At 40.6% G+C, this 27,705-nt stretch overlaps 2 protein-coding genes across 2 annotated transcripts; both read right to left on the bottom strand.

The window, feature by feature from the left end:
* Positions 1-642: 642 nt before the first annotated feature.
* LOC109036344 (enhancer of split mbeta protein) lies at positions 643-7,262 on the bottom strand. The gene is made up of 3 exons (XM_019050515.2): positions 6,817-7,262; positions 4,680-4,772; positions 643-2,686 (listed from the first exon to the last, which is right to left on the bottom strand). Exons 1-3 carry the CDS (start codon positions 6,874-6,876, stop codon positions 2,129-2,131), a joined length of 711 nt encoding a protein of 236 aa, XP_018906060.1. The 5' UTR covers positions 6,877-7,262; the 3' UTR covers positions 643-2,128.
* A 10,054-nt stretch (positions 7,263-17,316) lies between these two features.
* Positions 17,317-25,136, bottom strand: LOC109036387 (uncharacterized). Its single transcript, XM_019050576.2, has 6 exons — positions 24,533-25,136; positions 23,875-23,981; positions 22,536-22,702; positions 20,995-21,264; positions 18,758-19,706; positions 17,317-17,628 (listed from the first exon to the last, which is right to left on the bottom strand). The coding sequence occupies exons 1-5, from the start codon at positions 24,639-24,641 to the stop codon at positions 18,980-18,982; spliced, it is 1,380 nt and encodes a 459-aa protein (XP_018906121.2). The 5' UTR covers positions 24,642-25,136; the 3' UTR covers positions 17,317-17,628; positions 18,758-18,979.
* Positions 25,137-27,705: the final 2,569 nt, after the last annotated feature.

The following is a 27,705-nucleotide window of genomic DNA, read 5'->3' as shown; positions in this document are numbered from 1 at the left end:
TTTATTTTTTCTTTATTAACTCAGCGGTTCGAATATTTGATTTTGCAACCACCCCTAATAAGCATCAATTTGGCGCTAATGCAAAAGAGGAAAAAATGAGAAGAAAAACTGCCTCTCTGATTTCCGGGCGATGGCATCAGATATTGCTAGAACTGAATTTGAAGGGAATATTTTTTTGATTCAGTACATTTTTACTTCGCTCTTGAAGATAAATTGGACGTATTTCTGTCAAACGGAACTATGTGCATTATGACGTGAGCCCTGTTATGCATATATTCGTATGGGCCTCAGGGTTCATGTCTTAATGCACATAGTTCCGTTTGACAGAAATACGTCCAATTCAGAAGTAGAAAAAAAAATTATGTAAATAAATAATTTATGTTTCATCAATGATGTTAGTGATAATACGATCAAAAATGACGATTTCTAGCAACTAAAGATGGGAACCACGAAAACAGAGAGGGATCAAAATATAGCAAAATTGCTGATCGCTTAAAAGACTTAACTGATTCAAGATGAGTAAAATTTGTCTGGCGGAAATTATATTAATATGAAATCAATGCTTCATGCAAAAGCCTCGAGGTTGAGGTATTGAAAATGATCAAGTAAAAAAAAGTGGGAGGGAAAGAAAAAAGTGTCGACTTTTAAACTTTCAACTTATAATCAATAAATAAAACAATAAATTACATAAACACTAATTACAATAAAATATATCACTTGTTCAATAATGCATCTGCACGAATGGAATTTGTACATAAACTCTTGTTTATATACATAGTAACATCAAAATGATAGGCACAATAATTTATTCCTACACACAAATTGAATTTTCACAGCCAATGTAATTTTAAATTTTCGTCGCTCAAAACTGAGAATGTGACACTACTGATGATCCAACCACAATTGCACTTTTTTTTTCTTCAAATCTGGCTTGCTCAGTGCATACTGAGAAAAAAAACGGATTCATCACAGTAAAGAAAACAAATTTCTTGTCAGCTTTTTGTTACGCTGATGAAAATTATCGTCGCTCAAAGGAAGCAATTTACCACAAGAATTGAAATTTTAGTTGCTCAACGCATCCTATAGTAATAAGACATTTTTGGCTAGGGTAATCAGATATATTTACGTAATTATAAGTGAGTGTGCGCAGCCAAAACTGAAATTTAACTTGGCGTGATAAGCACATCCCTACATTTTTGCGACATAAAATGTCCTCCGCGCATTAGCATACCGCCGCAATGCAACTGTCAGCTTCTAACTCTGATTTTTATCAATGTGATGATCAATTATGAAGGGCTGTAATTATAGTTGTTCGCCAAACACCTCTTTTCTATTGAAGGTCTTGCATGGTTTACATTATATGATTAAAGAGGTTTTCAACTCGGTATCAAAAAAGAACTATTTTTTCGACTCTGGTGTAAAATTCAACACAATACATTTGAAATTGATCGATGCGAAGGATCACTATGATTTGTAACTAGGCAGACACAAAAAAAGTATCATCCAAAAGAAAAAAAGTAGAAAAGTTTGGGAATGTAATGGTAGCTTATAAAATTAGGTAGTAGAATTGGTCATTTTATTTTGTGGAGTCAAAGTCAAATAATTTTAATTCCTTGCAAGGGTTGAATTCCAAAGTCATTCTGTTGAATTTTACTCGAGGCAGGTAAAAATGACCCCTCTAATGATTCTATTGTAAATGGTCCCTTAATCACAAAGTGAACCGAATGGGATCTTCTTAAGGAAAGGAGCTGTTCAAGGAAAGACTATGAATAAGGTCCTAATGTAATAAAGATGTGAATTTTAACCATTTTGGTTAAAATTGGACCGCGTTAAGCAGAAATGAACCAAGCCCTATCAGCTATTGACTTTAACTGGACAGTTTAATTTTTTGCATGAAAACGGATGTGCAACTTTTTGCCGTCGCAAATTTCAGTGAATTTTCTGCTTGATGCGAAGCATATTCCTTAAAATCTCCAAAGGAATCGGCACAAACGTTCTCTCGCAAAAAATTAAATTGCCCAGTGAAATTTGAAAATAGCTGATGCGGCTCGGTTCCTTTCCGCTAAACGCAGTCCAATTTAGGAATTCGATATAACTCAGTGCTATCGCACAAATAAAACATCGAACTTCACCAAGGCCTCCACATGTTGATCTTGGTTTGTTTGGCTTGAATGCGCGTGTCATCCGCCCTGCGGACATCCCCATGACACCGTCCTTGGATCTTACTGTCGATATCCGTGGCAGGGATGATGAAAACTATGTTGCCACTTCTCGCGACACTGGGACGGACACCGTTGGAGCTGAAGCACTTGGCCGACGCATCCCGGAAATCGTGCGACTGGATTTTCTCCCGGAGACTGTTGAGGTCGTTGGACAGATCGTGGAGGACGCCCTCGTCGAGGTCGCTCCTGGTTCTGGCGGCGATGACCTGTCGGACGCACTCGTTGTAGCCGGCCTCGTAGTGGTGGCGGCTGACGGGCGCCACCTTCGCCGTTAGGGCGCCCCTTCGGTTCTCGATCATCGCGTTGCGGGCGTTCTCCATCTCCTCGGGCGTCGGTTGCTTCGGCGACGTCGAGATCGACCTCCGGAGCTCTTCCAGTTCGTCGTGGAGTCTTTGCACGTGGCGCACTGTCATCTCCAGGATGTCCGCCTTCTCCAGTTTGTTCGGCTTCGTGTTCTGGCTGTCCTGGAGATCAGAATGAAGGAGGGGTCAGTGAAAAATAAGAAAACAATTCTACGGAATGGATAATTTGCACTAAACAATTTTATTGCTGCATGTGCCACGGAGAAAAAAAACTTCGTGCATGGGACCCGAAGTTGAGGTCATATGGATCTCTGAAGTTCTCCGATGACGCATCCGAAAACTTGAGGTCGAGCTGCCGGAGTTCCGGTCAGACATCGAGGCACTTCGGTATGTACCGGAGTGCTTCAGATGAGTGACCCGAACCCTTCGGTTGTATATCGACGTACTTCAGATGTCTGACCCCAACTTCGGCAGCTCGACCTCAAGTTTTTAGATATGTGATCCGAAAACTTCAGAGATCCATATGACCTCAACTTCGGGCCCCACTCACGAAGTTTTTTTTCTCAGAGTGAAAGTGCTTAATAAGCTGAGTTCGCAGTATTTTTCACAATTTTTTCCTGAAATGGGAAATTGGAGAAGAATAGATTTAAAAGTGAGAGAATGTGCTGCCTTGTGGCGTCATCTAGAGGCATTTTCCACGTAAATATACACATGTATTTTGGCAGATAAGGTTATTCTGTCATTTTTCTTCCAATAATTGTTCAATTTAGAAACCAAGGATATCCTCGTGCCCAGTTTTTTTTAGCAGTTTCATTTTAAACATGGAATTTAAAAAATTTCAGACACTTGCGAATTCTCCATTGGGTGAAGTTGTGCAAAATGTTGGGCACAGTACAATTTAACTGCAATTTGCAATAAGGAACTATCAGCACTGCAATGTTGCTCATTTATAAATTTTAGGCCTCGAGTCGAATGCTGTTTAAGGCTGCTCATTTATACATTTTAGGCCTCGAGTCGAATGCTGTTTAAGGCTTAGGATCTTAAGGAGGGGAGGGGATTTAAACTTTCCTCACACGATCTTACGAGAGGGGTCGAGGGGGGTCAAGCTCCCCCCTCCCACTCTAAGCAACATATTAAAAAATATTTCCATTTTAAAAGAAATTTCTCGTCAGTCTCCGTTGCGTTCTTTATTAATAATGGGAGGGGGAGAAAGTTTGGCCAGTCTGCGCGATTCTAAAAGTTTAAACAAGTACAACCGCGAGTAGAGCCAGTTTCAGATTGATTTCCCACCTTTGTTGTACGTCATTCCTTATCCCAAGCATACAGTAAAAGGGGAAAAATAATCTGAAACGGACTCTAACAAGGCTAGAACCAACAAGGCTAGAACCAAACTTGTAAACCAAGACGTCTCGGCTGGAAACAACCTAGCCTTCTTCAGTTGGATGAAATATGATACAATTCAAAAACTTAGTACTAGAGGCTGAGCGTCTGTTATAATTCCCCTGGTAGCATCACAAAATACGGATGCAAAAAACTTCGAAGGATCGAAGAAGAAAAAACTTCGGTTATAGGAAATGAACTTTGGTGCTTTCAAAGTTTCCGGCTAAGGTGACCGGGGTCCTCTATTATATAAATTAAATTACTCTAGATATTCCTACAGAGGAGGTTGACTCTTTTTCTAGGAACTTAACTGAAAAACCATTTATTCAGCTTGAAGAGTGATCTTAAAGAATAATTTGTAGTCTCATAATGTTTCTCACAAAATTCTTCAAGGACTGTTAAATTGAAAATCCATGCAGTTCACGAAAAATAAGCCACTCGTAAATACGACCCTCTACCCAGCAGTTTTAGAGGACTTTCTAGTGCGAGTTTGTGTGGAGATCAATGTTGAATAGGACTGTTTAACGGGGGAATAACAAAAACGGCCTGATTTTATGAAATGAAAGCTAATAATTTTGTGTATTAATCCAATAATGGGACCCATGATTGCTGCTTGACGAACGGTATAATTTTACATTGCTGCATTTTTGCTTGCAAATTATTGCATTAATTTTACGTTTTTGAAATTCTACCCACCGCTAAATCACCGGTGGACTCCAGTTTTACTATAATTAAACAATACTGTGTGAATGAAATTTTGAGCAATTTAACTTACCTCAGATTTCCTCTCCAATATTAGCCTTTTTAGTTCGTCTAAACTTTCATTAATCCGAGCTCTCCTCTTTTTCTCCATCAATGGCTTCCGGATCTGAACAGAAAACATACAAATATATCAGAAAATGTATACGTATACACTGAAAAAAAATTCTCGGCGTTTTTACCCAGGTCCGTTGGTACATTTACCATCTCACTTTTTTTACCAATTATTGGTAATTTTACCAAGACAGACTGGTAAGCTTACCTAAAACCCAGTATTTTTACTGTTTTTTTTTTAGGTAAGAATACCACTTTTATTGGTAATCAATTCCGGGTAACTTTGCCATTTTATCTCGGTAATTCTACCACAGTCGATAAAAAATAATGGCGTTTTTTACCAAGGTCCAGTAAAATTATCGAGAAAGTCAATAATTTTACCAAGATTTCGCGGTAAAATTACCAATTCCGTAAATGGTAATTTTACCAAGAAAAAACTGGGATCAAATAGAACCCTGAATTCTTGGTAATTTTACTCTTTTCTTAGTAAATACATCGAGATTTTTTTTTCAGTCGACTTTCTGCGACACGAAAAGTGATTCAGAGATATCAGGATGATCGGAATACAGTTAGAAACCATCAACGTCTATTTTTATGGTCTTCAGAGAAGGATGGGGAGATTTTCATTCGGAATTGTTGCGAATACGATTGCACGGATTCACTTAATATTTCTACACAAAAAAAAAAAAAAAAAAAAAAAAAAAAAAAAAAAAAAAAAAAAATCGATGAAATTATTACTGTTTATCTACTTAAAAAATCATAGTAATGCGATATATTAGTAAAACAAGCATGAACATTCTCTACTGCCTATGTCACGCAATTTAGACGGAACAAAGCACATTCTATAGAACATAAAACTACTGCAGCACGCAAGATGTACACATAATTTATGCCTACTTGAAAAATTATGAGCAAAATAGAAAAAAATTGCCCATGGCCCTCGTGCCCCGAAATTCTTTGTGTAGATACATGCATACGTGATACATTGGTGTAGTCACAGTATCTTTTACGTAAACATTTGAGTGGAAAACGTCACTGTAATGAAAATGAAGCATTTCGACTGCGTAAGTCCACAACCTCCTACCTCAACTTGCGACGTTCGATAACTTCCTGTCATGCTTTATCTTTTAAATGGATAACTACCAAATGGCAATTCTTGAAAATTGCCGTTATTTTTCTTCTCTGTGCGAAGAAAATTCAGCGAAAACTTCAAGGATCGATGTAGGTTTGCTCTCATTTAAAAAAAATACAATGGGAGCGGAGATTTTCAAACGCCGCAAACGAGATACGTGATTGCCGACTTACACCGTCGATTTCCTGAAGACAAAGAAACTGAAATGTATCGAAGTGCTGGTAACTTGACCTAACTGTTTACTTTCGAGGAAGTAAGGAACTGTTATTATACTCATGCCTATTGTTGGACGTTGCTCACAAACATTACCATTCTTGTAAACTAGAGAGTACGATCCTGACCGCTTCGCGCCCTAACTGAGCAAATAAAAAAAAGACTGTAATATGATTGCGCGCTCGCGACGAGTCAGAATTCAACACAACACAAAACACATGCACCTATCAGTCTAAGTTTTATTAACGAATTTGCCTCATTTAAAAACATTTATCTAATTAACTTCATCTGGAACGTTACTATCGTCGAATGTATCTTATCAGCAAACTTGAGGATTGACCGTTTTCTTCATTTTATCCTCAAACTTGAAAATTAAACGCAGGGTAAAAGTTTAAAAATTTGGTTTTATGGGCAAAAGTAGGAAAATATTTCCGAGTAAGATCATTTTTTTTATTAACTTCTCTCAATGTGAGACTTTCTCTGACTTTGATTTATACTTGAACCGAGTTTAACAGAAGAAAAAGACTTTTGAAGTTTCTTTACCTCTTAAGACTCAATGTTATGGACAGAGGTTAACGAATGTTTTCGAGTCGAGTATATTAATTCTCGCCTTTAAATTTTCGACAGGAGAAAGTCTACGACGAATTAAATTCAGATCTGCACCAAAATAAATTTTTATCCATAATGCGACTCGGTTAGTTCCTGGTGCAACCTGTCAATTTGAACGAATGGATAGAAAGATGGTGATGGTTACCTTTCGGGTTTCCGGGAAACAAGTCAATTTGGCGTTGGGAATCGTGGACGAAACTTCCATAATCAAGCTTTAATCCTTCACTTTATATCTCGAAAACACTGATCAGATCGCAATTCACTCGACAGTAATTAAAAAAACAATTAAATTGAATAATTAATCGAACACATTGACTATACGCTCGCAGTTCTTTATTGTAAGCGTAAAAACTCAAAAGCGCCAGGTACAAATGTTGATGAGCGCAGGTATAAATAAAACTGCAGTTTAAAGCAATCGATATCTGTTCACGTGAAAATGAAAGTTCCCAATACGATCACTGCGAAAATGACAAAAGTTTTAAATTAGCGATCGCGAGTATATCCGCGTCAGGTTAGACTCTCTCGATGCGCCGACTGGTTGGGTTCGAATCCTCAACACGACTGACGGATCAGGAGATGTGATCCTAGGGCTGCTGCTAGGAAGGTCGATTGCAACAGGTAGGTTCGAGGTGGTTCGGGGAGGTGTCCCTTTCTCTATTCAAAGGATGGACGGTTATTCACTTGATGCTCCCCTCCAAGGGTCCCCCTCCAACAACACACGGTGGATCGAGTCGATGGGAGAGGTCGGACAAAATTTGGAAACTTTAAAAGCTCATAACTCCGTTTATATGAAGATTTGAGGTTCTAAAAGTGGCTCCATTGGTTTCCTCGTGAAATTTTCTTTTAAGGGCATGCCTAAGAATATAAAATGTGACGGAATAAACATCATAATTTGCAGTTTTAGTAAAGGATTTCATGTCCGACCTCAAGATTGACTCGATCCACTGTGCGCCACTCCTTGGAGAGAGAAACTCGAAAATACAAGGATTCGAATCGCAGGATTTGGCAAATCAATTGTGAACAACTCCATACACAAGTGTAATCGGAGGTCAAGTATTGCAAGTTTGCTGGGAATATGAAATAGGCGGATCCAAACGCTTCGACCGAAAGGGGCGGAGGGGTGTTGGGGGGGGGGGGGGTCCGGGGAGCTTCATCCAAATTTTTTTCGAAATTTTGAAGCATCTTAACTAATATGCAGTTGAGTAAATTTCGTCATGAATACTTGTCAAATATAAGCGGCCTTCCTTCTTCTCTCCTCCGTTCATTTCATAGTTCTTTCTTCCCTTTAATTCCTCTTCCTTTTTTCGAGCCAACTGAAAAACCGGGCACCCTTAACCGCCCCCGCCTCCTGGATTCGCCTAAGGATTATAAATCGGACCCAGTAGAACAGAAATGCCGAAGTCATATTGTAGGGAAATGTGAGTTTGGAGTAGTTTTAAATTCATCTACTCGCACCTTTTCTCCTATCGAAAATCCAAAGCCGCGAAAAAATATTTAAACATTGAGTCTTAGAAAGGAATAAAACTTCAAACCTCATTTTCTCGGTTCAAACCTAATGCGACTTGGAGCGCTTCTGTTCAACTTGATCCAAATTTAAACGTTCCTGTTACTAAACTTAGGAACTTACTTTAAAAATTCAGGCAGACTTTACCGTAAAATTTCCATCGCTGCACCCGGAAAATTTCAATTTACAGACAAACCTAAAGGTTTGCCAAACGTCACTTTGCGCCAATCTAGATGTGTCAAAACCAGGAGCTGACGAAGATCCATGTAACCGGACGGATATGAATTTGCCGCCTGTCCAATTTGAAGGGGGTTTTTGATCGGGAAAAAGAAATGAGACGTCAGGGCTCGAGAAAAATGGGTCATTCAAGATCGTTGAAAAATGAACGATCCAGATCGTTCAAATTTGAACGGGTTTTTCGTCAGATCGCACAAAGTTGAATGATCTGGTCCCTTCAACTGATCGTTGGATTTGAACGATTTGGAAGGATTTTTTAACGAGCCTCCCCACTCCCAGAATATGAGCTATTTGGGGGACGACTATGCATGCGACTCTTAGATTTCCCACGAGACCAATCAGCACACGCTGCGCCGAGGGATCAGTCGCGTTGCTGGGAATTCTTTGGGGAAGGTATACATTATTTTGCGTATGCCCCTACCCTAATAATATTTTATGTCTGCCTTGCGGAAGTAAAAAAAAAGAAGGTTCAATTAACGAGGCTGAGGAGGGGGTCGATTATTGAAATTGATAGACAAAGCTATAGACAAAGAAGACAAAAGGTATATGGAGAGATTCTATTGGTGAAATCGGTTGGTTGCAATGGACAAAAGAGGTATGGGTAATAGACTAATTAACGGCAAACCACAAGAAACCCTATAGTCAGTCCATCAAATTCTCCCCTAGTCTATAGGAGCCACCCATTTCAACCAATAAGATTGCTCCATATTCCGTATATCCTCTTCGTCTATAACTTTGTCTATAAATTTCAATGATCAGCCCACTAGACTCCCCCCCCCCCCCCCCGGGTCTACGCCACTGCGAGGGATCGCCGTTAAAGGCCGTTATCTGAGGGAGGATGTGGATTGAGGATCCTGAGAGGAGAGTTGAGAAATCGGAACCGGGGTAATGCTGCAGGTTAGTTTTCATTGGCGCGCGACCTTGGGAAATTTAATTCCTTCGGGAATGGGGCCCCACTCGCCGAATGAATGAATTTCCGGTCCTTTGAGGCGGGTGGGCCTGGGCGCACTTCTTCCTCGGCTGTGTAAAAAAATGGAAAGTGTTCCTATGCTCTCTCTCTCATCTCGTTTGGCGCGCGCCACTGGAGCCCTTCTCGGCTCGGATTTCATCAAATCGTGTTTGGAAAATCTCAATTGGTCGATGTTTAAACAAACTGTGTCGTTCGATTATCTTACTGGTCGATTAGTCCTAATCAGTATTCCGTCCAGTTTTGGCAATCGATGGCTTCGATTCATCGAAATTTACAGGTCGACTGACTAATCGATAATTAGACTGCGCTCTGTAATTTGGAACAATATTTTCTGGCTCATGCGAGAAACAGCATATATGTCAAAAGTTTCCTCATGTAAATAGGTGCTTTTGTGGATGAGCCTGAAGTTGTAGTTCCTTATTGCAAAATCCAATTCATCAAAGGACTTAATTGGGCCACATTTTCCAATAAAGAACTACGATTTCTGTCTCCTTTCAGAAACACAGAAGATTTGTTATTAGCTTCCTCGTGCAGATAAGTGCTTCTATGGATGAGCTAGAAGTTGTAGTTCTCTGCAAAATGACTAAAAAAATGTGACAAATAGAGCAGGAAGAAGCTTACGCTTTTATTGGAATAATTCGAACAGTTCCACAATTAATTTCATCTGAAATTAATTTAATAATACTCTTAATTACAGTGATTGTGATAACAGAACAAATGAATTATCTTAAGATTCATAAATACCTATGACAAAAGCATTGGCTCTGTGAAAATTATTCTGATTGTGGGTAAATTATCACTTGCACAAGCAGCCCAAGTCCAATCGAGAGAAAATTAGTCACCCCTGTCAAAATCAGTTTTCATGATTTGTTCAAATCAACCATTCATATTTTTACGATATCATTTGTTTCTTGGTCCTACCAATGCCTCGATACACGAATACAGCAATTTTGGAATACACCTTTTCCCCAAACTGCGATTTCAAAGTGGTAAGCACCGATATATCTCGCAAAAATTGAAAAAATACGAGGGTATTTCAGCGCTGTATGTCAGGCTTAGAGAAAGATTCCTGCTTCTTTCCTCGAGTAATCGTTACATCTGAGAGTGATACCACTATTCGACCACGTGGGAGCTCGGGTTGCCTACCTTGAAAATTGAAGGCAAATAGACAGTGGGGTCAAGTCACTGCTCCACGCCACGCTTGGTGAATTATTCCTGCTTCCTCTTCGAAAGATTGATACCTGAGAGTGATACCTCTATTCGGCCACGTGGGAGCTCGGGTTGCCTACCTTGAAAATTGAAGGCAAATAGACAGTGGGGTCAAGTCACTGCTCCACGCCACGCTTGGTGAATTATTCCTGCTTCCTCTTCGAAAGATTGATACCTGAGAGTGATACCTCTATGCGGCCACGTGGGAGCTTGTGTTGCCTACGAGGAAAACTAAAGGCAAACTGACGATGAGCTGAAGTCAGATTTAAGACGTGTTTTACGTTTTCTCTGATGCAAAAATATCCTTGATAAATGATGGATTGAAAGTCGTCGCGATGTTTTTCGTGCTTTTTGTACAACAAGTCTTACGGTTGAATATTTTTAAAAATTAGTCAGGGCTCCTGACCCACGAGGAACCACGGACTCTGTATTCCGATTGATTAATTAATTAATGTTTCCTACCAAACGATTATCTGAATTTTTCCGACTTAATTTGATGTAATGCACTCTCCTGGAAAAATGTGTCTCTGTGCTGCATGCACTTTTCCTCAAAGCCGTTTACGTGTATCATGTACGTTATTTTAATAATCCCTATTCATAATGTTTTAATCCCAGCTATGATTAGGCCTCCATTATGGAAGATGATTCCGTACCAACTCCCCCCCCCCCTTTAAGTCCGCCATCAATGACTAGGGGACGCCCCCCACCCCTACCACGGAGAGCTTCACCCCTCGGGCGTTATGCGTTACGCGTTAATCTTAAGATTTTGTATTCTAGACTAAGATGATATAGACTATCGATTCTACCTAAGGCAACCCGCATCAATAAATATAGATTCTGTATATGAATTTAAATGGATAAAACGCAAGAGTTTCCCATTTTTAAGAATCGCCATGGCCGGAAAGAGACCAACTCCTTTTGGCTTCTTGCATAATACACGTATCCGCTATGGATTTCTCCGAGCTGATAGGAGGTTTCAAATGTGTGTCCATGATATCAGGTACCTCAGTGTGACGAACGGAACCGGATAAAAGAAGCCGTTGAGCTCTGAAATCTTAGAATTTGACCGTTAAACTGTTGAATCGACGATGAGGCTTTGTAGTGTCTTAAAGAGACAGTTGGAGCGAGGCGGTAAAAAAAGAGAGGAAAAAAATTATTGAATCGTGCCGTGGATTGACAAGAGGAACGCGAAGTAGGCGTGTCATTTTCTCATCAAAGGTAGAGCGGTGAGGCAACAAGTTGTTTAAAGGCGCCTGGTTGTCAAATGGACATATTTATGCTGAGGAGAATCATGTAAAAATGAATACGATTGAAAGAAACAACCATGATACGAGTACATGCAAATCCTATGCACATAGTTTTTTTTTCGTTCAACTCATTTTCACATAGCTCATTTTAACACAAAGACATCTAAATGTCCATGCACTTGTTTCATGATTCGAAATTTTGGATAATGGACCAGAGGCATTTGCTGACTAAAAAAAGGAGAGCAGAGAGAACGATATAACTTCTACTACAAAAAATAATAAATTTCACTTCCTTTTCTCCCATGCTTGATATTTTTGCAGTCTAAAATCAGGTTGAATCTCATCTAGCCAACAAAGCATTCTTCGCACTGTAAAGGAGCAATCAGTATGCAAGTGTAAACTCTACCCGCAAGACATGGTAACCGACATGTTGTGCTAGTATGGAAAGTAAAACATAACGACGGTGAAAGTCGGCAATCACATAACTCGGTTTGCGACGTCGCAGACTTCCTGTCATACTTTATTTTTTAAACGAAAAACTACTCAACGGTAATTCTTTAAAACTGCCGTGATTTTTCTTCTATGTGCGAAAAAAATTCTGCAAAAACTTCAAGGAATCATGTCCATTTGTTCTCCTTTAAAAAAATAACATAGTTGCGGAGATTTTCAGACACCGCAAACGAGTTGTGTGATTGCCGACTTGCACCGTTGATAAAGTGTTTAATCGTGCGGTTAAAATTCGGTTGGTTTTTCTTTGGGTTGCATGGACCAAAACTTGATGCATCAACCAAAACTTTTGATTGCATCAACCAAACCATTGCGTTGCAAATTTACAACTTCGTCAAGAATTATGCATGTGCGGGCCGCCAGGGTTGAATCTGGATCGCATTGGTGATACATTGGGCATACTCCAACGCGCTCGCCATTTGCTCGTCGTGAACTCTGAGTGACAGAGAAACTAGAGTACATTAGTTCAACAGGACACTTCTTACATTCCTAGATGTCTCAGAGTAACCTACGGTTCCTGTCAACTTAACCATACATTTGGTCGATCAAACGAGCCCGTCCGATTGATTTGACCGAAAAAAAGTAACTGAAAGTACCCAACAGTGACCACAAACAATAACCTTTTTTACTGTGTACCTGAAATGATATCAACGATGCACTGAAAAAAAGATGGGTAGAATTTACCATTCCTTCACGCTGTATTTCACACAGCGTCAATTCAGAGTCAATTCTGCCAGAAAAAAGGTAAAGGTTACTATATACTGGTACGGGTAATCATTCCTCTGGCAGAATCGTCTTGAAGACTGGTAGAATTTACCATTTTTTCACGCTGTGTGAAATACAGCTGTGTAGAGCTATTTGGTGTGGAGCTCTTTGGACATATTCGTACAATAGTCGCATTAACCCTCACAATAATATTGTTCAATAAATAATTTGCGCTGAGTGAGTCTCTTAGCAACATTCAGTTCCATATATTTGAGTGTGCCTAGAACAATTAATATGTATCAAGACAGGTCTCATCGAGAGTTGATAAGTTACAATGGATTCAAGCGGAAGAAAATCGAGGGAAATGGTGCCAACTGACGAACATGACCATCGATTGAAAGGGATGCTCGATCATTATGATGCGTTGCCTGCAAGGATGAAGGGCCAGGAGAAGAAATGAGATTGGCCTCTTCAGACCCGTGAATGAAGCCCAAGGTGGTCCAGTGAATGGTCTAAATCAAGTGACTTCACTTCCGGTGCATATCCACATCACAACCTTCTAGGTACAGCCACACTGGCACACTCATGTAGCGCCACAAAAATACAACCATCGGGAGACCATTCATTTCGGAACATTAATCACTTTAAACGAGGTTTACGAAGGAGCCTTGAGGATCATCCTTAAATGTTGATCGGGAAAGAATCAGTATGCTCTCAGAAAAAAAATAGAAAAGCATGAGGCAAAGGCAGAAAGTGGGCGAATTTTGAGGGGGGCCGGTTGGTTCACTATTAAAAATGCTTAACACGGAAGATCAAACTGTTAAAATCATCCTGTACATTTTGAAACAATACGGTCTTATTACGTCAATTAGTTAGGCCAGGAGTAACTTAAATTAATAGAAAAACCACAATTTTAAAAAAAAACCGGAAATCGCCCAAGTAGTACGGCAGAACGGACTCGAACTAAACATGAAAAATTAGGGGTGAAGAGAGCTGATTATAGTACAGAAAAAAATAGAAATAGTGAAAATAGTGATAGTGGTGATTTTTAAACTACATGCAGCCGAATTTTTTTTCGTTCCTCAAGCTGGGTAGGACTATGCTGCCGTGCTAGGGAAGAACGCCGTATGAACATCCGAGAGTTGCCAAATTTCCTTCGAAAATATATTTATTTTTGAGGGGAGTTATGAATATTTTTCCGAGAAATTGTTCAAGAATTTTAGGTAAAAATGCGAACAAAATTATCTGAAAAATTGGAAGAAAAATATTTACAACTTTTCGCGAAAATTCTTAATTTACCTAAGGAAATTTGGCAACGCCTAAAGGTTCATACGGCGTTCTTCCTAAGCACGGCAGTATGGGAGTCGGCAACACTGCCTCATCGCCCTTCACAGAGTCCGGATCCGCCAGGGTTCATTCATTCCAGCAGTTCATCAAAATATCGACGCGCTTTAGCCTTTTTGGCGCCAAACGAGTCGAAGCAACCAAAGGAAGGATGAGGGGGAGGGGAAGAGGATTAAACAATACGCACCTGAAAGCCTGGATGTTCGCACGAGAGAATATGGAAAGCAGGTACCCGATTCACCTATGCGCCCGCAGAAGGTCGTCACTACGCGTTGAACGTACACCCTGCGGTACATACCACTCCACGCTCTCCAGGGCTCATGTGATAATGGAGTTACCGCCTCAAAAAACGCGGGAGCCGATTGATAATTGATAAAGAGCAACGGTCGGCAGGAAGAGGGGGGGGGGGCGTAGTAAGAGTTCATTCATTCACAAAACCGAGCCGCGCGGTGGTGGGTCTCGCGCCACGATCCCAAGCTCAGGAAACTGGTGAGCCCTGGGATCGCGCGTTGAAGGGGGAGCCAGGGTCCATGAGTTTCCGGCGCATCGGGAAGTTGGCGGTCCGATCGCCCGATGAGCGGTTAAAAGAGTCGATCCATGAATGGAGGAGCTAATGAATGAGGATTGAGTAAAGAGGGAATGAATGAGGCGTGACTGCCACGCGGCCACCTGCCCTGGGAGGAAGATAAAGAGGAGAAAACCTCCGAAAAATCCCCGGGTCACGCTTCGTCGAGGACACAGCAGACAGCGAGGCGCCCCGAAAGGACAGAGGGACACCCACCCACTAGGACTTCCCGCCGTGTCATGGATTTTCAGCTGTGCTTCGTCTTTTTTTTATTTTTAAGAAAGTAGAACACTTGGCTATTGGGTGATTTGAAAAGACCAATTGATGTGCATGGACAATAGGGTGGGCCGAGAAAAAAAATTTCCTCGGAATCGTTTGCGGCTAGAGAGGATATTTTTAAGGGTAAATTGATGAACATTCGTTCAAATTGCATCTAGAGTTTTTAATTTTCTGAGGTTCCGCATTGAGCATTTATATTTCATTTTTGTCTCCCCTTTTACAATTTTTTCGTCAATTTTACCTTGTAGTTTTTCTTGATAGGAACACATGCGTAACGGCTGGGGAAAATACTTTAATTCCGTACAAATTGAGTCTTTTCCCAGAATTTTGGGCAGCTCCAGCATCCTTTCCTTGGTTGCTTCGTCTCGTTTGGTGTCAAAAGGGTTAAAGCGCGTTGATATTTTGATTAACTGCTGGAATGAATGAACCCTGCCGGATCGGACTCTGATGTAAAGTTTTCTCCAGTTTTTTTCGCAATTGGAGCACTTTTTGAGGTTCCGAAATTAATTATAATGTTTAAGAATTGAATTTGCTGCAGGAAATTGGAAGCTTTCGGAAAAAGTTGATTTTCTCAATCGTTTTTGCTTATTGAGAAAACGATTACTGCCCAGCGCATTCTTTCCGATGTGTTTTAAGCCCATGAAAAAGTCCAAAGAATGATTCTGATTTCTACAGATTCCGACTATCGACTTGAGATGAAATTGCTTTTTGGGGCGACTAGACAGAGCCCGCAAGGAATGAACGCGTGCGGCTAAAAGTCTGAAAATTTGTCTAAATGCACAACTTTTATCAAAGTTTCACGTAGTTTGCACAGTTTTCCTCCGAAAAATTTGCCGAAGACTCCTTTTTATTTTTCAATGAAGCCATTAACTGTATAATCAGGTGTATACTCATTGCAAATCGCGTTTTTCGCTGATCGAAGTGGCACCGGAGGCACGAAGACCTGCCGCCAAAGATCTGAAAATTTGTCCATGGACACAACTTTTTGGGTGTTTTCACGTAATTAGCACAGTTCACCCTAAAAAGTTTTCCTCTCGCCTCCACCTCGCAACTTTGCCGCATTCGCAGCCATGACAAGTCGCGCTCATTGCGAATCGTATTTTCCGCCGATCGAAGTTACACGCAAAGCATAAAATCTTACCGTCAAGTATCTTTGTTTACGGATACACTGTCTGGCGTAATTTTACATGCTTAGCAAAGTTTTCTTTTAAAAAATATTTACAATCTTTTTTCTGTCGCAGAGTTGCCACATTTGCAGCTGTAACGAGTTGCACTCATTGCAAATCATGTTTCCCTCGATCGATGTTACGGGCAAGAAGGAAATCGTAACCATCCGGTCGAGGTATCACAAGCGCCATACGACGTTTAAAAATTTTCCCCGCCATTTTATTTTTTTACTGAGAAATCGCTGGTTGAATATGTTTGAAAATTTCACTGAATTTTGTCGGCAGCACACGGAAAATTCAGTGAAATCTCCGAACAGCTTCGTTGAACAATTTTTTCGGTAAAAAAATAAAATGGCGGCGGGAATTTTTTAACGTCGCATGGCGCTGGTGATACTTTGGCCGGTAGGTGACGAAATGTGTACCATGATCTAAGAATCTCTGGTGTGATTCAGTACGATGAGCAAATATTAATGTGGTCTCCATGATGCGTTGAGCAACCCGCGTTTGTCGGTGCGCTAACTTTTCTGCCCTTGCGTTAAAGTCTCTGAAGTGACTCCTGCATTTTGCTATCTTGGTGATCCCTCGTGTGGTTCAGCATAATCAAAGTTTTAAATAATAATGTCTCCATGCGTTAAGGAACTTACGATTGTCGGCGTGCCTACTTTTCTTCCCTTGCGTTAAAGTCTCTGAGGTGACTCCTGCATTTTGCTATCTTGGTGATCCCTCGTGTGGTTCAGCATAATCAAATTTTTAAATAATAATGTCTCCATGCGTTAAGGAACTTACGATTGTCGGCGTGCCTACTTTTCTTCCCTTGTGTTAAAGTCTCTGAAGTGATCCCTGCATTTTGATTCTTCCCGGAATGGATCATAAAGTGATAACATGCAGGAAAAAGAAATAAAATAAAAACAATCGATTTTGGCTTAGTTTTTTTTACTACACAGTGACTAGAAAACTCGTGAACAGGTGGCGGATGTTGAAGTATTGCCAATAGAAATGGCATGAAGGTAACTGGGCCGGCCATGTTTTATTCTGGTGGAGCATTCTTGACGTAGCTCGTGAGAAATTGCTGAAACAGAGGAGATCCTGTGACAGGACCGGAGCAAGTACGGGGTCTCTCAGGGGTCACACCGTCCCCAATGACCTCTGAAGATGGATCATTTCCCTCTTGCTCCCGAGGATGGTTTTCGAGTTGAGTGTCTGCTTTTGTTTCTCGTACATCAACTGGAAATCAATCGGGTTATCAAGAAAATTAAATATAAAAGTTGAAATCAGGCGATTTTCGATATTCATCGAAAATTATTTTGACTCATTGTGGGTTTTTTTTTACTAATACTCTCGAGGAAACGCGGCGATTCTTGCAAGTTGGCAAAACTGTTCGCTATTTAAATTTATGAAATATAATCGATTCTAAAAATGCACCTTTTTTGTTTTGTTTTTGTTCCCCCCTTATAAAACGTATACCACGACTGAGACATAATTTGATACTGACGAGACATTTTGTGCTTCGACCTCATGACTCCACGTAAAGAAACTACAAATAAAGACGACAGGAAAATGGAGCCATCCTATTGGGCCAAACGCACTGAAAAAAAAATCTCAGTGTATTTACTAAGAAAAGGGTAAAATTACCAAGAATTCAGGATTCTATTTGATCCCAGTTTTTTCTTGGTAAAATTACCGTTTATGGAATTGGTAATTTTACCGAGAAATCTCGGTAAAATTATTGAACTTTCTCGGTAATTTTACCGGATCTTGGTAAAAACGCCAATATCTTTTATCGACTGTGGTGGAATTACCGAGATAAAATGGCAAAGTTACCGGGAATTGATTACCAATAAAAGTGGTATTCTTACCAGAAAAAACAGTAAAAATACCGGTTTTAAGGTAGCTTACCAGTCTGTCTTGGTAAAATTACCAATAATTGGTAAAAAAGTGAGATGGTAAAGGTACCAACGGACCTTGGTAAAAACGCCGAGAATTTTTTTTCAGTGCGGGTGGTTTTTATATACAAATGGGAATGAATGAACTAACCATTGGGTCCTTCGTGGGTTGCCGTTAGTTGTTAGTCTATATTACTCGCCTCTTTTGTCCCTTGCAATCGCCCGCTTCCACTAAAAGGATCCCTCCAAATCCCTTTTGTCTCCATTTGTCGCCATCACTCCATTTTCTCTCTGTATTCTTTGTTTATGACTTGGTCTATCAATTTCAATTATTAGCCCTTACGTTAGGATTAATAGGATTGATACGTATATATTCTGTGGCCCCCCATGTATCTAATAAATAAATAAATAAATAAAAAAGAAAGAAAAAAAATATTAGCCCGCTGACCCATGTAGGAATAACATCGTACCTTGGACAGATCCCTCTCCAGTCGGACGATCAGGCTCCTCAGAGCTCGAAGAATGTGTGACGATGCTCTCACTGCAGCAGAACTCTGCACAAAAACTTGAGCCCAAGGCACTGCTCTCCACCCCAAACGACATTGATGGATCCACTATACTCAATAGCTGTTTCCGCGCCGTATCAGCTCCTCCAACTTCTATTGAGTTCCCGGAAGAGTTAACGATAACATTTATATTTTCGACGCTCCGGTACAAATCCGGATTATTCTCAAGGATTGAGTTGTTCCGGTGTAAATCTGCGGTCTGATGGTTCCATATCCAAGCTGCCTCCGGCTAGAACAGCTACCGACAGGATCCGGACGACAAGCAGCACCATTCGCGTGCGGATCCAAAGAAATGTCGCTTTCTGCAACTTTCAAGTTCACACGGTTCCGGAGCGGATTCGGAGAGACGCAGATTTCGGGACCATCCGAGTTCTTCCGGAGTAGATTCGGATGTGGTCTCCAAGTATGATTCGGACCATACACTCCAACCGGATCGATATTCCGAGGCGGATCCGGAGACATGCCGTTCTCCGGAACTTTCGAGCTCCTACAGAACTGACCAGAGCAGTTCTCGTGCGGGGGCTCAGTGATGTTGGAAATTGTGAAGTTGACGCATGACGTTGAGCCCAAGTAGATGGAGGACTTGGGCGCACCTGCGCCGGGGTGGGAGTTGCGGAAGTCATCGTCGGCGAAGTTGCGGTAATTTCCGGAAGGGTGGTACCCGTGCTGGCCGAGCATGAGGCGATGGCCGGGAGAGTTCGGTCGGAAGAGGATCTTGCTGACCATCTCGATGGCCGACTGCTTCTCGCTTTTCAGCTCGTCGATTTGTAGTTGCAGCTCCTGGATTTCGGTTTTGGATGCGGCGAGGCGGTGCTCCAAAATTTTGTGGTCCGCGATTGATGATGCCGTCAGCCTAGAAAATCCGGGGGCGATTATTGAAACTGATAGACAAACCGATAGACGAAGAAGACTTAGGGAATATAGAGCGATCCTATTGGTTGACATGGTTGGGTCTTTAGTCAACTGTCAACTGTCGGGTCTTTAGTGGGTTGCCGTTGGTTAGTCCATTACCTACCTCCTATGTCCATTGCCACCACCCTCTTCCACCAATAGGATCCCTCCAAATCCCTTTTGTCGTCTTTGTCTATAGCTTTGTCTATCAGTTTCAATAATCGGCCCGCTGATATATTTTCAAAGAGTCATTTTCTCAATGAATGATGACTACTCTGCCATGCTAAGAAAGAACGTCGTATGAACATTCGAGAGTTGCCAAATTTCCTCGAATAAAACATCTATTTGTGAAAAAAGTTTTGTATAGGGATATTTAAGATTTAATCGCGAGGAAAATTTCCTGAAAAATTTGAAAAAAAATATTCACAATTTTCCCGGTAAACTTGACTTTTTATTGAAAGAAATATGGCAACATCTGAAAGCTCATACGGCATTTTTTCTTAGCACGGCAGTACTGATGGACGTATTAGAATCGCTAGGTGCAGAAAGGACATTTCTTGGTTGCATTCTCTCAAAATCTCCGGTAACGTTTCATCCATTATGATGAAAGCAAAGGTATGCAATTTGTTGTAACTTTTAATGAAAACTCTTTTTATTTTTACAGTGCTGGAAACGCACAGTTCAGAAAATTCACCAATGGTTTCCTCCCTAAAATAAAAATTAGCACTGGAGATTCCGAAGCATTGCAACCATGAAATGCCTTTTCTACACACCAAGCCTCATTTCTGCTAAAAGGAACTATGCTGCACACAAACTCTATACACATAGTTCCTTTTAGCGTGGATACGCTCTGGTGTGACTATGTTTCGCTGTACGTGTCGACGGCCAAAGTGTAAAACCACGTATCTCCGTTTGCGACGTTGACATTTCCTCTCCTTCTCTCTGAATCGCTCCTAAGATCCCACAAGGGCTCTGCTTGATACTATGATTAGTATTGTCTAGCTCAGTATTTTCCCCCAACTTTGCAAGTGAGATTTTTCCCTGGGGCAAATCCCGTCCCGTGGAAGACAGTGTTACAGTGGCGTGGCGTGAATTGCGATATATCGATTGTTATGCCATATAAACCTATGGAAAAGGATCGATAAACAGGGTGTTCGCAGCGAACACCTTGGTAATCGATTCTTTACCATAGGTTTAAAAGGCATAACAATCGATATATCGCAATTCACGCCACGCCACTGCAGTGTTACCTGTTTTTGCTGGCGGTGAGCCTCTCCGCGAGCGTTGTCCTGTTGACTTTGAATTGGAGGAGGTGATCGGCCCAATCAGACCTGTCCGTGGCGAGTCCTTCGTTCTCCTGCAGGATCTTCTCGAGGTCGCTCTCCAGTTGGTGGCGCAGTCTCCGCGACTCCTGGATCTCCGCTTTGAGGATCTCCAGAGCGCTCGGCCCCCTCGTTGGCTCGCGGGCGAACGACCAAACTTGCCGTAAAGAGGGTCGCATGAGCTTCGCATCCTCCGCGCTGCGAAAATTGAGAAGGAAACAATTGGACTGAATTTAGCAGTGCGGAACTACAATATCTGGCAAATCGGTAAAGACACTTACAAGCATAGGAAAACTAATGTTAAATACGTTTGGTATGGTGGTTTATAAACTGAGGCAGAAATTGCAGAGCTCAAAATGCAAAATGCAGTCCAATGGAACCTTGTGCTAAAAGGGTGGGAAAGATGGGGTTTGCCCGTTACAGCTGGATTCACTGGAAAGAAAAACACATTGGATCTAGAGCCCAGACTCTTGAAAACATTGACAAGAAAAAATACTCTTGATTCAATCAGATTTAAGCTTAAATCAAAAAGAAATCCGCTCAAATTAAGAGGCTTGGTTCTCGATTTAAGAAAAAATCCGATTGAATCAAGAGTATTTTTTCTTGTCGATGTTTTTAAGAGTCTGGACTCTAGATCCAATGTGTTTTTTTCCAGTGTCAGAAACAATGTTAAAGTGAGCGTGATTCCTTTTGTCAAAATGGAAAAGTGGGATTATACATTCAATCAAAAGGAGCTGAGGGCCAACAAATGCCAACTCATGAGCCGTGGGCAGGGCTCATGGGTTAAAGAGATCCGCGGGCGTCGATGCTGACGTCACTGATGCCCTAAAATTCCCATTCATTCTTACGGCCCTCAACTAACGAGCACACCCCTTCTTTCCTACCCATCTCTGGTCTCTTTTAGCATAAATACGTCCATATATGAAACAGCCATCGTGGAGCTCCGCCAGGATCAAAAATCCTGGATCAAATCTTGCGTAAAACCAAGCAGTTTTGCTTTTTAAATGGATCGTTCAAAGGAATTCTACTTAATGATTACCATTCTGGAAAGTACTAAACTAGTAAGCAAGAAGGTCTACGTTTTTCGAGTGGCCTAATTCATAATTCGCAAACCCCGAAATGTATTATTCTTCTATATTTCGTATTTTTCGAAGCGATAAAACATTTTAATCCCCTCCTTACAGGATTCCATTTGCAAACACATAATGATGAATTTCACTCGCAAAAATTGTCCTCTTGATGATTTTCATCAAGAGTGAAAAGTTGTTCAAGGAGCAACCATGAATTCGAACCAGGGACCCATTTCACAGAACATTTTTAGTTTCTCTACAATATCTTGTTTTGCGTATGGTCGTTTCTAATTTTTGTGTGCGTTTTATGTTTATATGCCGAGAAAACTAAAATTTTATTGTTTATGTCATGCTAAAAGAGACTACTTTTGTAACACATTATTGGGTGGATTTATTCACCTGAGCGTGAAAGAAGGAACATAGGGAACGGTGAATGGTGTAGCCTCATAATCAGGTGTGAAAAAAGATGATGTGCTGTTTGCATAATCGGCAGACACGTTCGGATCTTCGAGTGGTGTTTCTAGCCTTTTGAAGGGATTCTTGGTATCGGATAAATTAGCAACGACCTGAATGGGAAAGACACGCAAAAGTATAAATAAAATAAAATTTCATAGTTTAGTAGCTCTTCAGAAGGCCAGACTTCGTGCAGTTAACAGATTTCCGAATTTTGAATGAAATAATGTTTATATGTATGTTTTCTTGAGAATAAATGGATTTTCCCTTGAAGAACCTCTGAGAAGGACCAATGTCTCTTGAAGAAATGTCTAGTTCTTCTTTTTCAACCCACAACCGATTTTTATTTGTATGGAGCTCATGGAAGAGTCCTAGGTATGTTGAAGAAATTTTGCAAGAAACGGAACACGTGAAATATACAATGCGCAAAACATACACCTTAAACTTCATCACACAGTATAACACTGATCGAATTAGCTTCATAGACTAACAGGAGGTTAATGTCTCGTAAAAATATTAACAAATCAGCCAAAATCAGTAATCAGTAGAAAATTTACCAAGATTGAAGGATATCGTGTGATGCACGATTTTATTGACGACATTAGAGCAAGATCGGATTCCCAGCAGGCGTGACTTGCTATCATTCAAATGAACTGTTTTCGCAAATTAGCGGATATTAGCGGCTAATTATTACACAATATCTTTCCTGATAGTGTACAGGAAGCAACTCAACAAAGGATTTTGCGGACACTTGTGGACATTTTTTTATCGAGCTATCTTAACATTTTTTTGAGTTTTTTTTAACGCAAGTTTTGGAGGTGGTTTTGGTCCTCCTAAAAATATGCCAATGCACATTAATGATATACCAAAATAATCCTTAAGGGAAGGAGAATAAGCATGTTTAATTGAAATTTTGATTTATCTGCCACAGAACTCATGCAAAAGCGAAATAAAACCTTGTCAGACGGCAAATTTGATACCACGTGCAATGTCAGTTTAGGCAACCCGCATGTCAAAGCGGAAGGGTTCAAAGACCCTTGAACCATGGATACCATTTTAGAAGCTTAACTACCAGAAAACCTAGAAAAAATATTTAAAATCCGACTTTTTTTCGTCGCCCATGACCGACCTCTACCATTGACTCGATCCACTGTGCGGCGGTTTGATCTATCAATACTGTTATTATACACAAAGTAAGCCTTCAAAGTAATTATTGAGCGCTTAGTCACATGAATCTGTTGTTTGAGTTTAGTTTTAACGATATGCAGACCGATGATTCATTTACCTGTCTCACGAATATCAGATAGAATAAGTAACCAAGTATGATGATTCCGAATGCCCAATATGTCCCATTTGTGACAGCTTCAACGCCTTGAACTAGAAAACTCTTCCCTGGAACAAGAACAATGGGTACGCAGAAGTTACTCTCAGCCTAGTGTTACGCGACAAAAAAGTTGCACATTTTAGGTAAATGAATCAAGAAAAGTGGAAAGGGCGCAAGTAAAAAAAAAAAAAAAAAAAAAAAAAAAAAAAAAAAAAAAAAAAAACCTCATGAGTCACGCCATTGGAGTCATTCACAACGAAATCCAGGACTCATGAGCTTTTGGACCTGTGCCATTTCTATATGTCGTGTCTCGATTCAAATTAGTTTTGTATCAAGCGCATATGCCTTATTCTTTCATATAAAATTTGATGCGAATTTTTTGCGGTACAAAATAGCACAAATTCATGGCACTCCTCGTTTTTCAAATTCAAAGGCCTTCGATATAAGGCCAAGTTTTCGTGGTGGCTCAGGACAAACAACATAAAATTTAAGCCATGAGGTAGCATTTGGATTGACCGCGAACGAGTAACTTGCAAAATTTGTCCATACATATCGACCTATGAATCTTAAGAAAGATCACAAAATGACGGTCAGAAAAGGAAGGAATTCAATAACTCACATTGATAATATCCAATATGAATGTGATGATGGATCGTTTGTCCATGAGTAGAGGTGATGCCTTCTTGAACCATGAGGGTAAACAAACCAAACTTGCACAGCTCACTCATGGTCTCCAAGGCCACTACATAACCTTAAATTTTGTCTTCAACAATTTATTGTAGGTTATTAAGATTTTGATTTTTGAAGACGAAATTATTCTTGAGTGCGTCATTTTTGTGCTCTCCCTCCTCCAAACTCAGCGATTCGATAAAAAAATAAAGTTCAGTGACGCAGGAAGAGAGAAAAAAACATAATACAGTCAAAATTTAAATGTAAGCAACCTTCAAAGAGAGCTTGACATATGATTTCAAGTTGCCAGCTGAGACAGGAAAGTAAGCAGTACCTAGTGCTCTCGTCAAGCCTTGCATCTTGCAGTACCTAAGTGAAAATTGACATGTACGTACGTGTCAAACAAGATCAACTATGAAAATAAGTGGGACTCCAATTTATCACGAACTTAAAGTGATGAAAAATACGAGGCATGGCTGTTGAACTAATTGCAAGAGTGGGATGTATTAATAGCTTAAAAGGGATCATGAAGCGCACAAACTGTATGTACTTACAAAGTTCCTTCGCATTAAAGTGATTATTTTATTTATATCTACTTAGTTCTTTCTGACATACCTAAATACGTCCAATTTGAATTCAACCGTACTTGAACCAGTTTCCAGCATAAGATGAACATAATCTTGATCATTATATATCTAATAATTAATAATATAAGTTTTTTACCTTTTAAGTAAAGTACGAAATCAACTCAATGAAATGAAGACGCAAAAAACTGATTTCAAAATATGTCTCGCGCTTATAGTGGTTGTACGTTAAAAAAATTACAGAATTCCACACAATACGTGAATGAAATAGTAAAAGTATTTTCAATACATAAAAAATATAATGACTTTTTTAGCCTCGGCTGACTTGCTATCTAAAGGCTCGGCCGGCGCTAAGATCAGCCGGCCCCTAGTTTTATCAAGGGATACAAAGGACAATTAACAACTGAGTATAAATACACTATTTGAGAACTTTTAAGTTATGCGCAGAAACCCTCAGGCTTCAATCGCCTTGAGTCGGGTATTTAGTTTTGATCTTTTTAGCATAGTCTTGTATCAAGTTGCTTATTGTGCCTTGATGCATTTATCGTGTTTCACGGATGTGCATGTCGCATGCTCAAAAATTGAAGGCGCCCTTGCTTTCCTCGCCTTTTCAGAGATACACGGGAGTCGGGAGTTGTTACTTGTAGCACTTGAACAGAGTGTCCAAGTAAGAAAATCACTGGCATCGCTCAATACTTTTAGTATACAAGTGCCACACTCTGATTGGTTGACAATATTCAGCCTTACTTGGATTTTCTAATTTCCAACTTTTGAAATATGCCTAATAAGATTGGAGAAGTGAGGGCAGTGGAGGCACCTTCAATTTTTAAGTATGCAACACACGCATCAAAGATGCTGAAGATAAAGCAAAATTAAAAAAACAACTCGTATATTTTTAACAAACATTCCTGAGAAAAATAAAAAAATATGTAAATCGTCAAATTTACTTTCATACAACCTGTAAATTGTTTTGTTAATTTTAAGTTTCGTCGAGAATCAATATTCGTTAGAAATCGGTCATAGAGGGTCATCGGTCGGTTGGCGTACAGATGAATTTATAAAATTAATGACCGATCGCGTAATTTGCAGACTTTTAACCGGCCAGTCCTGCGACTGGCTGCCCAGTTCATGGGCTGGACAAGAAAATCGGACAGTTCGGGGGCTGAGCAACGGGGGTGGCCAGTCCGCGAACGGGGCAAAAAGTTGCCTGCAGTCCGCTGGTGGGCAATTTCTCCGACGGGGCGTAACTATGTACTTTACTGTGGTCAATGCCCAGGAGAAATTTGCACAAACGTATCGGGTTTATCTTTAATTTTTGTTACCAGCCTCGTTCTTGTGTTATTCCCTTCTTTTGTCTGTGTTCTTTGGATGGAGTAATCAACGAGGAAAAGCAAATTTTCGTTCGTTAAGCGTTGACGAAATCCGTAAACAGTTTACGAAATACGTCATCAAAACAAATTTTCATTCTCCGGCTGTGATTAAATGGGCGTGGCCTAGGTTTCCCCGCCAAATCACCCGTGATTAAGTGTAATTTAATTTTCGTCAACAGCTTACAATTTCGTAAACGTGCTCCGGACCAAGTTATCAATCCTGTTGACGATTCTGGCTGAGGGAGTGAAACCCATCAACAGTCTCGTAAACAGGCCAGCGGGCTTTGACTGGTCGATGAAATTACCAACTTCGTCAACGCGCAAAACAACTATTTACGGATTTTGTAAACGGTTGGCGAACGAAAGTTTGCTTATAGCATGATGTACCGGCAAAGAGTAAAATTCTATCGTGTAAGCCACGCAAAAGACAAACATTCCTTATCAACATACATCGATCTTCTTGCGAGTCGTTGGTCATCAGGTGCAGTATTAGGCTACTGAGCAACCATTCGGTGATGTATCTCTAAGATAAGATGCATACGTGATCTATGTGAAGTATGCGAGCGGGTTTACGGAGCCGGCCAAAAACGCGAACAAAGCTGCGGGAAGGGTTTGGGTGAAAGGGTGCCGCTCCTCCACCCCCTCTCACCATGATATCTTCCACACGAAGGGGGTCCTTTCGCTCCCTTTCATCCTCTCAACTAAGAAACTCCCAATCGGCATCCTCAGTTGCGAGATTTACAACCAGGCCCGCCACAAGGGGGGGGGGGGGATACTGGGTCCCTGGTGCCGGAGCCCGTGTTACCCGTGAAAAACCACTACGAATTCACATGCAACCCTTGTTTCGTAAGAAAAAGTGAAAATTTTACCCTAAAAATTTCGCAAGAGGTAAATAGATTTTAGAAACACGCTGGGGCACTGTAGAATTCTTCTTAAATTTTCAAAGAAGTATACTTCCTGGAACATTTCTATCTATTTTCAAGATTTTTAGTACAGAGGGATATTTTTAGTAACTGCGTTTCATTTTCTTCCGTCGTCAGATGCTAAGAGTCTCCAGTCAGGGCATCCTCGACTTCAATGGCTCATGGCTCAACTCCCTTGCCATAGACAAACGAAGGGGGAGTCCAGGGGGGCTTGGCCCTCTTAGAACTGAAAATAGTATCATATGC

This window comes from Bemisia tabaci, chromosome 1 (assembly GCF_918797505.1).
Source record: "Bemisia tabaci chromosome 1, PGI_BMITA_v3".
Classification (NCBI taxonomy): domain Eukaryota; kingdom Metazoa; phylum Arthropoda; class Insecta; order Hemiptera; family Aleyrodidae; genus Bemisia; species Bemisia tabaci.
This window is presented reverse-complemented; position numbering and strand designations above follow the sequence as displayed.